Source organism: Scheffersomyces spartinae (genome assembly GCF_019049425.1).
Source record: "Scheffersomyces spartinae strain ARV_011 chromosome Unknown scaffold_22, whole genome shotgun sequence".
NCBI classification, from domain to species: domain Eukaryota; kingdom Fungi; phylum Ascomycota; class Pichiomycetes; order Serinales; family Debaryomycetaceae; genus Lizanozyma; species Lizanozyma spartinae.
The window spans coordinates 30,053-42,743 of record NW_025065069.1 but is presented as its reverse complement, the minus strand read 5'-3'; the positions used below and the strand labels follow the sequence as shown (position 1 = coordinate 42,743).

The 12,691-nt window shown below is 38.8% G+C and overlaps 6 protein-coding genes across 6 annotated transcripts; 2 read left to right on the top strand and 4 right to left on the bottom strand.

Annotated features, from left to right (window-relative positions):
- Positions 1–259: 259 nt before the first annotated feature.
- Positions 260–1,573, top strand: KQ657_002649 (uncharacterized protein; the record flags this gene model as incomplete). Its single annotated transcript, XM_043193403.1, has 1 exon — positions 260–1,573. One exon carries the CDS (start codon positions 260–262, stop codon positions 1,571–1,573), a length of 1,314 nt encoding a protein of 437 aa, XP_043047412.1.
- A 58-nt stretch (positions 1,574–1,631) lies between these two features.
- On the bottom strand, positions 1,632–3,008 carry DIA4 (putative serine--tRNA ligase; the record flags this gene model as incomplete). Its single annotated transcript, XM_043193402.1, has 1 exon — positions 1,632–3,008. The coding sequence occupies one exon, from the start codon at positions 3,006–3,008 to the stop codon at positions 1,632–1,634; it is 1,377 nt and encodes a 458-aa protein (XP_043047411.1).
- A 227-nt stretch (positions 3,009–3,235) lies between these two features.
- On the bottom strand, positions 3,236–4,951 carry KQ657_002647 (amino acid transporter; the record flags this gene model as incomplete). The annotated part of the gene is made up of 1 exon (XM_043193401.1): positions 3,236–4,951. One exon carries the CDS (start codon positions 4,949–4,951, stop codon positions 3,236–3,238), a length of 1,716 nt encoding a protein of 571 aa, XP_043047410.1.
- A 1,395-nt stretch (positions 4,952–6,346) lies between these two features.
- Positions 6,347–8,770, bottom strand: OCT1 (metalloendopeptidase; the record flags this gene model as incomplete). Its single annotated transcript, XM_043193400.1, has 1 exon — positions 6,347–8,770. One exon carries the CDS (start codon positions 8,768–8,770, stop codon positions 6,347–6,349), a length of 2,424 nt encoding a protein of 807 aa, XP_043047409.1.
- A 587-nt stretch (positions 8,771–9,357) lies between these two features.
- PKH3 (protein kinase) lies at positions 9,358–11,898 on the top strand (the record flags this gene model as incomplete). Its single annotated transcript, XM_043193399.1, has 1 exon — positions 9,358–11,898. One exon carries the CDS (start codon positions 9,358–9,360, stop codon positions 11,896–11,898), a length of 2,541 nt encoding a protein of 846 aa, XP_043047408.1.
- Positions 11,899–11,948: 50 nt separating this feature from the next.
- KQ657_002644 (uncharacterized protein) lies at positions 11,949–12,452 on the bottom strand (the record flags this gene model as incomplete). Its single annotated transcript, XM_043193398.1, has 1 exon — positions 11,949–12,452. The coding sequence occupies one exon, from the start codon at positions 12,450–12,452 to the stop codon at positions 11,949–11,951; it is 504 nt and encodes a 167-aa protein (XP_043047407.1).
- Positions 12,453–12,691: the final 239 nt, after the last annotated feature.

The window sequence follows — 12,691 nt, the reverse complement described above, 5'->3', positions numbered from 1 at the left end:
ATCAAACGACAAAAACTAATATACCCTATTTGTATATTATTCTATTAGGCATTTGATCTAATAGTTATAAAGTGATCTTGTATATGTCATTTCTTTACATTAATACGGTTTACTCAAATACACGATATTGAAGACGGGTTGTACAAGGCTTGCCCGATAAGGCACTCAACCTGCATACAACACGCCAAAAGTATAAACAAGAGATCAAAATATTGACTACAGTAGTATCTAACACTACTACTATCTAGGGCTTTCCATAATGTCGTTTGATAAAGAGAACCTAGGCGGTGAAATGTCGTCGCCTTTATCTCATAAGACACTCAAATCCATTTCCCCCAACCGACCCGGGAAGTTATCGTTTGTTCATAGTGATAACCTCGATGAGCATCTCAATACCATTCACCATAGTCACAAGGACATTCAAGACCAGCTCTACAATATTGAAGTCCAGACCAAACAAACGAGTGTTGATATAGATCAATTGTTTAACCGACTGAAAAATAATAACGAGAATCTTAATCGGGTTCTTGAGAATATCTCCAGTTACTCCAAGGAAGTGATAACTGAAGGCAATGCCACCAAGAAGGATATTTCTAATATATTTAGTCGATTTGATTCCATCGAGGCGTTGAATCAAAAGGTATGTGATGAAGTTGGTACGAGTTCCACTGATTTAAAACATCAATTGGAGACTTTAAGTACCAAATTTGACTTCACCAAATCAGATATAGTGGCTAATCTTGATATTCAAAGTGGTACGATTCAAGATATCTCTGAAGCTTTAACGTCGTTGAGCCAAACGATTGGTAGTAGTGATAGTAATTCCGATTTGGAATTTAAATTACTTCAAGCACTTAACCTGATTCTACCTAAATTACTTGCAATGGAAGAGTTAATTAAGGCGTCTTCGAAGTCTTCTTCGTCTTCTTTGGATAACGCGGAGATTCTTGAGTTATCCAAGAGCATCAAAATCTTAGCTGAAAGTAGATTTAATTTGGATCATCAAAAGGAGATTGTGGAACCAATTATTAGTGAGTTTAGAAACGTCAAATTAGATGATAAATCTACGTTATTATTACAAGGAATTTTCCAAAAATTAGACAACTATAAATCTGAAGGTGATCTTACTGCTAATTTGCTTAATAAGCTTTCAATGCAGCTGAACGAAAAGGATGCTCAGATCCAATCGCTTGAAGCTAAAATAGAACAACAAAATGCCATTCTACTGGGACTAACTCAAAGACTTGCATTGAAGGATTCAATACAAACTTTACAATCAAAGCATGACATTCTCGAGAATAAATATAACTTGATGTGCCGTCAGTATCAAGAGAAATATGATGAACTACTTAAAATACAAAACGATTTCCAATTGCTAAAGAAAACATTGGATACTGATTATTTCAAAAAGATAGCTAATGTGAAAGATCTACATTTTGAACAAATGTCAAGACTTCTGACTTCATTGGAGTTACCTAAAAAGTCCGGAACATCATTATCTAAAAGGATTGTTAGTACTCCAATAGTGATGCCATCACTTGATGAAGTTAATAATTCTGATGGTGAGTTTTAGTTGTATTAATATTTACAGAAGCTATGACTTTATACATGCAGTTTAAGTTTGGTGGTGGTTAATTCTTCACTATTCTCTCCTTGTCGTCCATATATGGTCTAAGGACTTTTGGAATAAGAATTGATTCAGTTGCTGGATCATAAAATTGTTCAATAAGAGCCACAATGACTCTTGGAACTGCCATACATGTTCCATTTAAAGTATGAACATATTTCAGCTTACCACTTTCACCATCAATATGCTTGATACCCAATCTTCTTGATTGGAAATCAGTGCAATTAGAAGAACTTGTTAATTCACCCCAAGCCCCTCTCCCAGGCATCCAAGCTTCACAATCATATTTCTTAGAAGCTGGAGCTCCCAAATCAGTTGTTGGCATATTAATCATTTTGGCACTTAAACCCAAATCTTTAATGATTTCTATTTGGAATTGTTTCAATTGTTCCAATTCTTCTTGTGAATTCTCTTCAGTTGTGAAGTGGAAAAGTTCAACTTTTGTGAATTCATGAACTCTGTAAAGTCCCTTGGTATCCTTTCCTCTAGCTCCGGCTTCGGCTCTATAGGATCTGGATACTCCAACATATTTCACTGGAAAGTCTTGCTTAGAGGGGAATGTGGAACTTGAATGCAATCCACCAAGTGGTATCTCAGCAGTTGCAGTTAAAGCTAATGAGGAACCTTCAATGGAATAAACTTGTTGTTCATTGTTTTGATCTCTAGGTTTGAACCCACATGCATTGACTACTTCTGATTGAACAATCGATGGAGGTATGAGCATTTTATAACCATTCAATCTAGCTTTCTTCAAACCATATTGAACCAAAGCTTGTTCCAATAAAGCACCATCACCTTTCAAATAATACCATGATGAACCACTAACTCGGGAAGCAGTTGAGAAGTCAACAATATTCAACTTCTCTGCTATGGTTTTATGATCGTATATTGAAGAATCTTTCGGTCTTAATTGTTCACCGTGAAGCTCAGAATCACAATTGATAAACTCCACCACGGTTCCTTCTTCAGGATCTTCTGGTACGCCTGGATCCAAAAGATTAGGTAAATTATCAGCCGCATCATGAAGAGTCTTAGCCAAGACACTTTGTTGAACTTCAAGATCTTGAATTTGTTTCTTATATGACTTTAAAGTGTCCAACGTTTGAGTATCTTGCTTCCCTTTGATTGTGGAAGCCAATTTCTTTCTTTCTGCTCTTAATTGGTTGAGGCTTGACGATATGTTTTTCTCCAACTCTCTATTGTTTAGAATGTACTCAAGGCCCTCTTTTACACTTGGTAGACAGTTTCTACGAGATATGGAATCTAGATAGGCATCTTTGTTGGCTATTACCCTTTTGAGATCAAAAGCCGGTTTCAGAAGAATATTAGTGTTCTTGAAGGTACTGCTGCTCCGAGTGAACCTTTTGATAATTGAAGACATCCGTTGGTAGTAACCAATTGTGTAGGCAATAGATGAATGGGACTATAAACGGTTTAAGTTATGACGTGAAAATATATCGGATAAAGTAAGTCACGTGACATAAAAGCACGTGACAAAGAATACTGTCACATGACTACACATTTTGCAACTTTATAAATAATGTCGTTATATTATACAAATTTGTAAACTATGCAAAGAGAAATAAAGATATAATGATGATTTGTGATTTAACCCAAAAGAACTTGGTGAATCTTATAAAAGATTCCACCATTCTTAAACTTCAATTGTTGTTCTTCTCTTTCCATAGCCAAGATTTCTTCATCAAAGATGGTTCTATCCACGTTGATATCGATTTGATCAACTCTCAAGAACAACTTCCAGTTTCTTGTCCAGATCTTGTGACCAAAGTAAAAGACAATCAACACTATGGCACCAGCATAATTTTGGAAAAAGTTTTGAGCTGACATTTGACCCTTGTAAGGCCACAAGGCAATCCAGAATTGAGCAATCAAAACAAGTGCATGCCACATCATAGCATAGTAAGAGCCCCAGACACCAGTGGAAGCCCTATAACCCAAAGAGTCCAAAGAAATATTGTAATATTTCAAAGCAGCTCTAAATCTAACATGAGATATACAAATAGACCACCAAGTAAAGATTTGGGAAAGACCTGAAATAGACAACAACCAGTTGAACACGGCTTCTTGGTTCTTATAAGCAGCAATAAAACTAAAGAGACCGAAAATGGTAGAAACAACCAATGCTCTGAATGGTCTACCTTGTTTATCGATATAGTTGAACCAACTTGGAGCAAACCCTTGATCGGCCAATGATTGCAAAGTTCTGGAAGCAGAATATAAGGATGAAGATGCAACAGAAGTAACAGACAATAAGATGACTGAATTGATGATATGAGGAACTGCTTTAACACCATGTAATTCTGCAGCCAAAACATAAGGAGATGCATGGGTAGCACTACCACCAGAACCCATTAATCTGTCAGAGTTATAAGGAACCAACAAACCAACCATGGTCAAGGAACCCAAGAACAAAACAATAATTCTCCAGGCAATCAACTTACAAGCAGTTGGAATGGCCTTTCTGGGGTTTTCTTGTTCAGCAGCAGTCAAGGCCACAAATTCAGATTGACCTAAAGAGAAGGCACCGGTGACGAAAACAGTACATAACCCTTTGAAACTGGTATGGTAACCAGGATTACGCCAGTATCTACCACCAATAAATGTTTTCTGAGGACCTCCACCAACATCAATAACAATACCCATAATGATGAACCCCACAATCATGGCAACCTTGGTACAACCAAAGACGAATTCACCTTCACCATAACCCTTAGCACCAATAAAGTTAATCACAACGATGACGGTGAAAAGAATAGCCACCCAAACATCGGCATTGATAGTATCATTCCAGAAGGCTACAGTCATAGAAGCAGTGACCAATTCAATGGAAATAACAGATAACCATTGAATACAATAGTTCCAACTGATAGCAAAAGCCAAGGATTCGTCCACAAACTTTCTTGGGTAATTGTTATAACCACCAGATAATTCAGAATAGTTAACAGCCATTTCACCAGCAGCTTGTAAAGTTGGATAAAGGAAAGAACCTACAATAGCATAACCAACCAAAAGGAAAAGAGGACCGGCGTTTCTTAACTTGGAACCAGAACCCACCAACAAACCGGTACCCACACCTGTGACCAAAGCCATCAAGATTAAATGTCTTTTGGAAATAGCCTTTGCCATTTGCTTACCAGCAGCTGTGTCACCTGTGGTTTCTTGTCTTTTGAAACCATCAACAAATTTGGACCAACCTGTCAAGTTGGTAGATTCCACCCCATCGAAATAATTATCTCTGGAGTCAACAGAAGCAACCTTGCCGACAGAAGCAACAGGCTTCATTTCGATGTCACTCCTAGTCATGATGATAGTAATAATAAGTTAATAATTAAAATGCTTGAGAGAATATTCAAATAAAAAAGTCAATTATTAGGGATGTCAAACCATTCATATATATAATATCCGAATACAGGAGTAATGAAGGTCCGCCGATAGGAAACTCAATTATCGCCAGTTCCAAAGACAAAGAATGTATTCCTGGATATCATTAATAGGTGATAGGGTAAAAAAGAAAAACCATCATACAGAAAAGAAACCACAAAGCGTTTACTGTCAAACCATTTTGGTCCTGGAGATCACAAACGATCAATACTATCTACGCGAACTTTACGGCTCGAATCTTGTGAGTTAATCAAATGCCTCCCTGTAAATACTCTGAGGGGAACTATGGGGTTTGTTCTATGGTTTACTGGTGTTTTTAGCTAATGATATGGGGAGTTACTATAAGGCATTCTGGTTTATGAGGCAATGCAGCCCATCAGCTGCATGGAACCGCAAGGCGATTTGCAGGATTCTGCACACCAATAAAAGTTCTTCCGACGAAAACGCACGGCTATTTTACTATGTGGTATATTGTTGACTGGGTAACCGCTTATTGTAACAGAATGACCTACGCATAATGACAGCACCACTGGTATTATTTTGTGCTGTTTGTATCACCAAAATTAGAGTTGCATCCTGCAGAGATTTTAGGCACGAGGCATTTGTTTATTTCTTTTATCCGGATTGAATTTTAACTTTTTTTGCAGATTCGAGGGTGCATATAATTTTTCCACTCTTCAGTGCTCAATGCTGAAAGTTTGTCAGCGTAACAATCATAACGTCACTACTATAATTTCAATCATGACTGAAGGTAAATGTCAATACTTATGAATGTATGTTTACAACGAACTATATTATTATTATCATCTGCTGGACAAATTAAGATGATTTCGGCAAATCATGCAGCACTTCAAAATACCAATTGATAAGAGTACGAGTGCGATTATGCAGGACTACTATTTCGTGAATCATCAATATTATTTGGGCAGCTGATTCATACATCATTATCACCGTATCAACATACCCCAATCAATCACGCAAGGTGTTTTAACTACTACCACTATCAAGGAGGCCAGCTAGGCTACCTACTTTCCCCACAAACAAATGCACCCAGGAAAACGCCTTACCTTGTTTTTGCTATTTGTGTCGTGCACGTACCAGACATAGATATGAAGTTTAATAATTCTCGGAATAACCATCACTGCGTCCGTAAAGGGACAGTACATATTTGGTTTTAAAGGAGATTTCTATTTCTAAAAGGGATGATATCCTATATACAAGTTATGGGGTGAGTCAAAGATACGAGACACTCATACTAAACAAACCAAAGGTTCGCCTCAAAGATAAGGCACACATGCTAGTCTAATTTGTTGCATATTATTTTGATGCAATGATTTCAATTGCATGCGAATCACCACGAGATAACTCAGGAGTGTCTAAAGCGTCCGATAAGCATTCCCAAGGATCTCTTGTGCCTCCCCAAACCAAAACACTTTGCTTGTATTTATCACCGGCTTGACGAGAAAAGGGCTCGGCTGCAAAAAGTTGATTCCATATCTTTTCGGCGATAGTGAGATCAAGCAAGTACAGATAGTACACTGCTCCGTAAGAAAACAAGTGGGGGATTTTCCCTAACCAAGTGGAGTAAGTATCTGGGAATACTTTGGATTGTTGCTCTAAATTGTGGTACACATTGACGGGGTCAAAGTCTTCTAAGTGGTGAATCACTTGATCATTATGTAAAGCTTGATCCAAAATAGCCATTTTACTTTGAACAAACTTTTCACATTGTTGCAAGCTTCCAACAGACAGTTTCTGCTTGTGCAAGCTTAGCAATGTTTCACTAAGTGGTTCTCCAGTCTTGTAGTGTCTTCCCATCATCATCAAGACCCGAGGATCTTTACTGAAGAACTCCATCAACACTGAAGGTAACTCCACAAAGTCTGTTGCACATCGAGTGCCCGATAAGTTGTGTAGGTTTGTTCTGCCTATCATTGAGTGCATAGCATGGCCCATTTCATGGAACAAAGTGTCCACTTGATCAAATGATAATAACGTAGGGTCACTATTATCATATACTGCAAAATTACACACCAATGCAATAACCGGTAATTGATAGTCTCCATCAAGTTGAACTTCCTTAGTCAATTCTTCTAAAGACTCACTACCAATGTCAGTGTTCAATTGCCGTGAACATACAATGGTGAAATGAGAAGGCAGGACTTTAGAAGACCAAAAATCCACGTATAAAAACCCTAATGTTTGCTGTGTTTCAATATCAAACACCAGGATCTTCCGAACTTGATTCTCCTTCCAAGTTTCACCAGTACACGTTGGCACGGGGATCAAAGAAATCCCATAGAGTTGAGTGAACAATTTATTCAACCCAACCATCACATTCCCCACGGAGAAGTATTCATTAATTGAGGGTAAATTGTTCCATTTATCTATGTTGGCCCTTAATTGCTTTTGCTCCAGAAGATAAACCAAATAGTCTCTATCCCAAGGTTTAACATCTCGGATCTCAATGTCCAGATCAACACATAATTGAGCCAATTCACCTTGCACACCACAGTGTAAACTTTCTTGTAGATTCTTCAACAAGGTTTGGACATTTTCAGGAGTTTTGGCCATTTTATATTCCAATTGGTAATCAGCAAACGAACGGTACCCAAGCATATTGGCAAGAACGGCTCGATATTTAAGGAACGCTTCAAGTACTGCCACTTGTTCTGGTACAGTGTCATGCAACCCGATCCAAACTTGTTTCCTGACTTCTCTTGAATCACACTCGTTCAAGATCTTAAACGGAACATTCAGATGGAACGGAATTACGTAATGGTCTTGTGTGTCTTTAAACATACTTTGGTAAGAGATGATCTCATTCTTAAGAGTAATGTTCTTCATTTCATCCACGGCCCATTTCGGGACCTTGCATTCTCTATGGGCCATAAGACGAACCTGTTCACTGAATTGAGATCCCAATACACTGATTTCATTGGTGATGGAAACAAAGTTGTCTCTGGTTGTGGGGTCCATGTTGATACCTGAACGCTCAAAGTCTTGCTTCAAATATTCCCCCACTTTGATTTCCTCTTTGGTCATAAGCTTGGTCAACTGTGGATCTTCTAGCGTGTCTCTAAGAGCTTCATAGAGGGGCACGTGCGTGTTGAGTTGGTTCATGAACTCAAACATTTTCTCATGGGTTTCCTGGGCCATAATCACATACTTTGAAGTTGGATGAACTACTCGGACAAATTCACATAGATCAATGACCCGACACAAAATGTCACTGAGTTGATCCAATCTCTTGACTATCTGTACTCTTTGTTGAGTTGTTCGGGCATTAACAATGGACTCTACTAAACTATGGGCTCTTTCCAATGAAGAATCAGCAAATTTCGGAAACTGGCGGACAGAAGTGGTCCAGGAGTTCCGGAAAAGACCGGAGTTCGTGTCTTTGCTACCTCTAAACTTCTCATAGAACCGATGATCATCAAAGACTTTGCGTAGAAGTTTATCGTTGGGTGTATCTTCAATCACGACAGTCTGAGATGACGATGCCCATCTCAAAGGACGCACTGCTGCAGTCGTCCAGGGTTGTCTTGGGAAATGTCTCTTTTGGATATTGACACCAACATATTCAACAAAATGTCGCCGACACACACCCCCAGCTGTATTTATCATAATCATCAGAAGAAGATGGTTATCAGGTGTGACTTTAAGCTTCCCCATAGACTTGTTCTTTATCACAGAATAAGGTACTGCAGTTAGTGAAATGGTATTATATACAGGAACCATAGTAACACCATTTTGATATCAGTAGTCGACATAATTGCAATGGATGTTGTCCATTGTACAGCCGGTATACGTCCATGCTAGTCCGATTAGTGGCGTGTTAGACCAGTGACAGTCAGCCGGTGACAGTCAGCCAGCGACAGTCAGCCAGTGGCAGACGAAGCGTAACAGTTAGACAAGATAAGTTAAGAAGGTTCTATGTGCAGGACACGAATAACTGATATAATCAAGTATAAGGCCAGCATTGAAGATAGTTATATGAATGATAGCAGAAGAGATCATCCTAGTAATGCTAGTAGTAATGACACTAGTAGCGCTGGGACTGATAACAGTAGTGATAGAGATTCGTTGGTACGCATAATGACATAATGACAGAAAGTCTCCTAAATGTCGCAAACGACACAAAATGGTATAACTAACAACAGCAGTTCGATACAGCTGCCGAGTAATCACCTACAGTATCACCAACTAAGGGGATAGCATTGTCTGCTAGTGCTTTCCATACTAGTACTCCATACTAGTACTCCATACTAGTACTCCATACGACTGTATCAATGTCACGATACGACGGCGGGCCTTCACCGACCAAAATGAACGTGTTGAGTAGATCGGTGCATGACTATCAATTTGGTAATAAGATCGGTGAAGGGTCATACTCCACGGTTTATTCTGCCATTGACATTCATACCAATAAGACATTTGCCATCAAAGTGCTTTCCAAGAAACATATCGTCAAGGAGAACAAGATCAAGTATGTGAACATCGAGAAGCAGACTTTACATCGGTTGGGTCAACAGCATCCCGGGATAGTTCAACTTTATTATACGTTTCAAGACGAGTCGTCATTATTCTTTGTGCTTGACTTCGCCGAGTACGGAGAGCTTTTATCAATTATACGTAAATATGGGTCCCTAAGTGAACAAGTGACTAGGTTCTATATGTGCCAGTTAATTGATGCTGTACTGTTCATTCATCTGAAGGGAGTTATCCATAGAGATTTGAAGCCCGAAAATATTTTGGTGGGGTACGATTTCAATCTTAAAATCACCGATTTTGGGGCCGCAAAGCTTCTTGACATCGATGAAGAACCTCAATCAGAGAATATAGACTATAGAGGATTAGACGAACTCAATGGGCCAGTTCCTTCAAATGATAGCAATACTGCCAATAATAATAATAGACGGGGGTCTTTTGTGGGGACAGCAGAGTATGTTTCACCTGAACTATTAAGAGATAATGTTTGTGGATTTGAAGCTGATGTTTGGGCTTTAGGCTGCATTTTATATCAATTCTTTAATGGGATTCCACCTTTCAAAGGAGCTACAGAGTATTTGACGTTTGAAAAGATTGTTCATGTCAATTATTCTTATCGTCAAAATTACCCTTTACCTCCGGGTGCGATTGAAATTATAGATAAGATTCTTGTGGATAATATAAGCAAGAGATTAACCATTGGACAATTAAAAGAGATGCCTTGGTTTCAAGGTATTCCATGGGATAATAAAGGGTACATTTGGAATCGTAAAGTTCCTCGGTTTGAACCGTACACCCCAACACCAAATCATAGTGGTGGATCTCCAATGGCACCAGCAGGATTGAAAAAAGCAGTTAATAAATCTGCTAGTTATCAAAAACTACATGCACAAATCCAAAATTCTTCAGATTATAGTTTTATTCCTGCTGTTGGATCTGCTAAAAGAGCGTATGCTCCTCCAACAATTATTAAAAAGAATCCCCAAATGACTAATAATAATAATAATGTTATGTCAAACAACTTTAAACCTTCAATTCAACCTATGCATCAATTTACACAGTCTCCTAAACATAAGCTTGGACCTGATCCTTTTAATCAACAAATGACCAACAACTGCAACAACAACGACAATAATCCTAGTAGTAATAAAGATCCTCCAAGTCCTCAAAAACCAGGTTCTAGGAATATAAGACATAAAACGGTATTTTCCAATGTTATACCACCACCAAACTTACAGAAATCATTACCTCCAATTGACCATTTGAGAATAGATAATACTACTAAGCAAAGGAGTCCACAGGCTGCTAAGGCCTCATCTTCATCTCAAGTCTCCAAAGCACCTGCGTCTCAGGTCCCCAAAGCACCTGCGTCTCAGGTCCCCAAAGCACCTGCGTCTCAGGTCCCCAAAGCACCTGCGTCTCAGGTCCCCAAAGCACCTTCTGAGCTTCCCAAAGCACCTTCTTCTGCGAAGAAATCAGTAGTAGCAGCAGCAGCTGCTGCTGGTGCTGTTCAACATCCGTACCAACAACTTAAACAGAATAGTTTTATTCCAGTTAAATCAGGCATTTCAAAGAACATTAAGCTTAAGGAGATCTCATCTTTGCTTGATGCCAATGAGAAGATCTTGAAGATGGACGTAATATTAAAGCTGGATTTAAGTCATAAGGTTGTGCATCGGAAACCCAATGAACCTTTAGGAGATTCTTCCATAGAAGCAATTATCAAGAAACATAAGAGTGAGTTAAAATCTCTGGCCAAACCAGTCATTACTGTCATCACGAACCATGCCCGAGTACTTTTCATTGATTCAACTTTATTGGTGATGTTGATAGATTTAAAGGCCAACCAAGGAGCTGATTATCTGATGTATGATTACGAATTCGAGTCACTTATGTTGAGTGATGACGAAAATGACCAGAGTGTCGAAGCCAACGGATACTTAATACTTGAGTTGAATAAAGAAGGTGGAGATTTGATCTTCTTAAAGAGAATTTTATCTGAAACCAAGTTAAAGGAAACAATTATGGTCGTGGATAAGAATGGGAAAGAACTTGTTCTTGGAGGCAACATTGGATGGATAGACTGTTTATTACTAGCTAAAGATATCATACAAAAGACTCCACAAGAGAAGCAGCAGTCCAAGAGCAACTCCACCAACAGTAACAACGTTGTACCCAAGCCCAAAACAACTACTACTACCACTACTACGACTAAAAAGACATCTACAAACGATGGGAATACCAGATCCAAGTCTCCACTGCTAATGACACCTCGAATGGCCCAAAATAGCTCTAATTCGAGCTCCAATGGTCTGGGATCATCGTCATCTATGAGTAAGTTTGCCTATGCCGCAGCAGCAGCAGCTCATAAATATTAAGCAATTTGCTTATGACTATATACATAAAATACCTGTCTTGGTACGTGCTACTACTGTTGGAGACTCTTTTTAAACTCTTCAATCCAATGGCCGTAGTAGCACTTCTGGTTCAAGATCTCTTCCGTCAGACCTCTGATGATGGTCTCAATGTTTCTTTCATTAAGCACCCAATTGTCTATCTGATCACATTGGGAATACTGTGACTGCAATTGCTCGTTATAGTTTTTAAGAGCATAGGGATCAGTACGTAAGTCAAAGTCTGATTCTGTTCTATGCCCGTTGTTGTCTCCTTCAAGCTTTGAACTGTCTGACGTCTGTCTGAGGAACAGAGCATAATCGGAGCAGTATTCAATGGCATGGCTTCTTTCCTTCCAAGCAGGTACTATGACAGTTTGAAAGTACTCATTACAAGCTGAAGGTTGTATTTCATTAAGATGTTGTCTTATGGTATCGTCAGTGGCGAGTCTTGAAAGCCGTAAGAAAGCTCTGATTCTGGTGGACGACTTGCAATTGTCCGGGGATAGCAACGAAGCTTCTGTTTGATTAGTAAGCATATTAAGTATACACAATGGTAATACAATCAGTGGTTATAGTAACAAGTTGTAGTAGAGGGAATTTCCAGTTGCCACTGTATGAGTTCCTGATACACTTATTTTACTCTTTGCACGACTTTGAAGTTTTGTTTTTCCGCACTAAGTTACACAAAATCGTTTTCAGATCTGCGGAGCTAAAGTATAATTTTGTTTCCATCATTACTACCAAGCATTCTCTTGATCATTCACCACTATAGCAG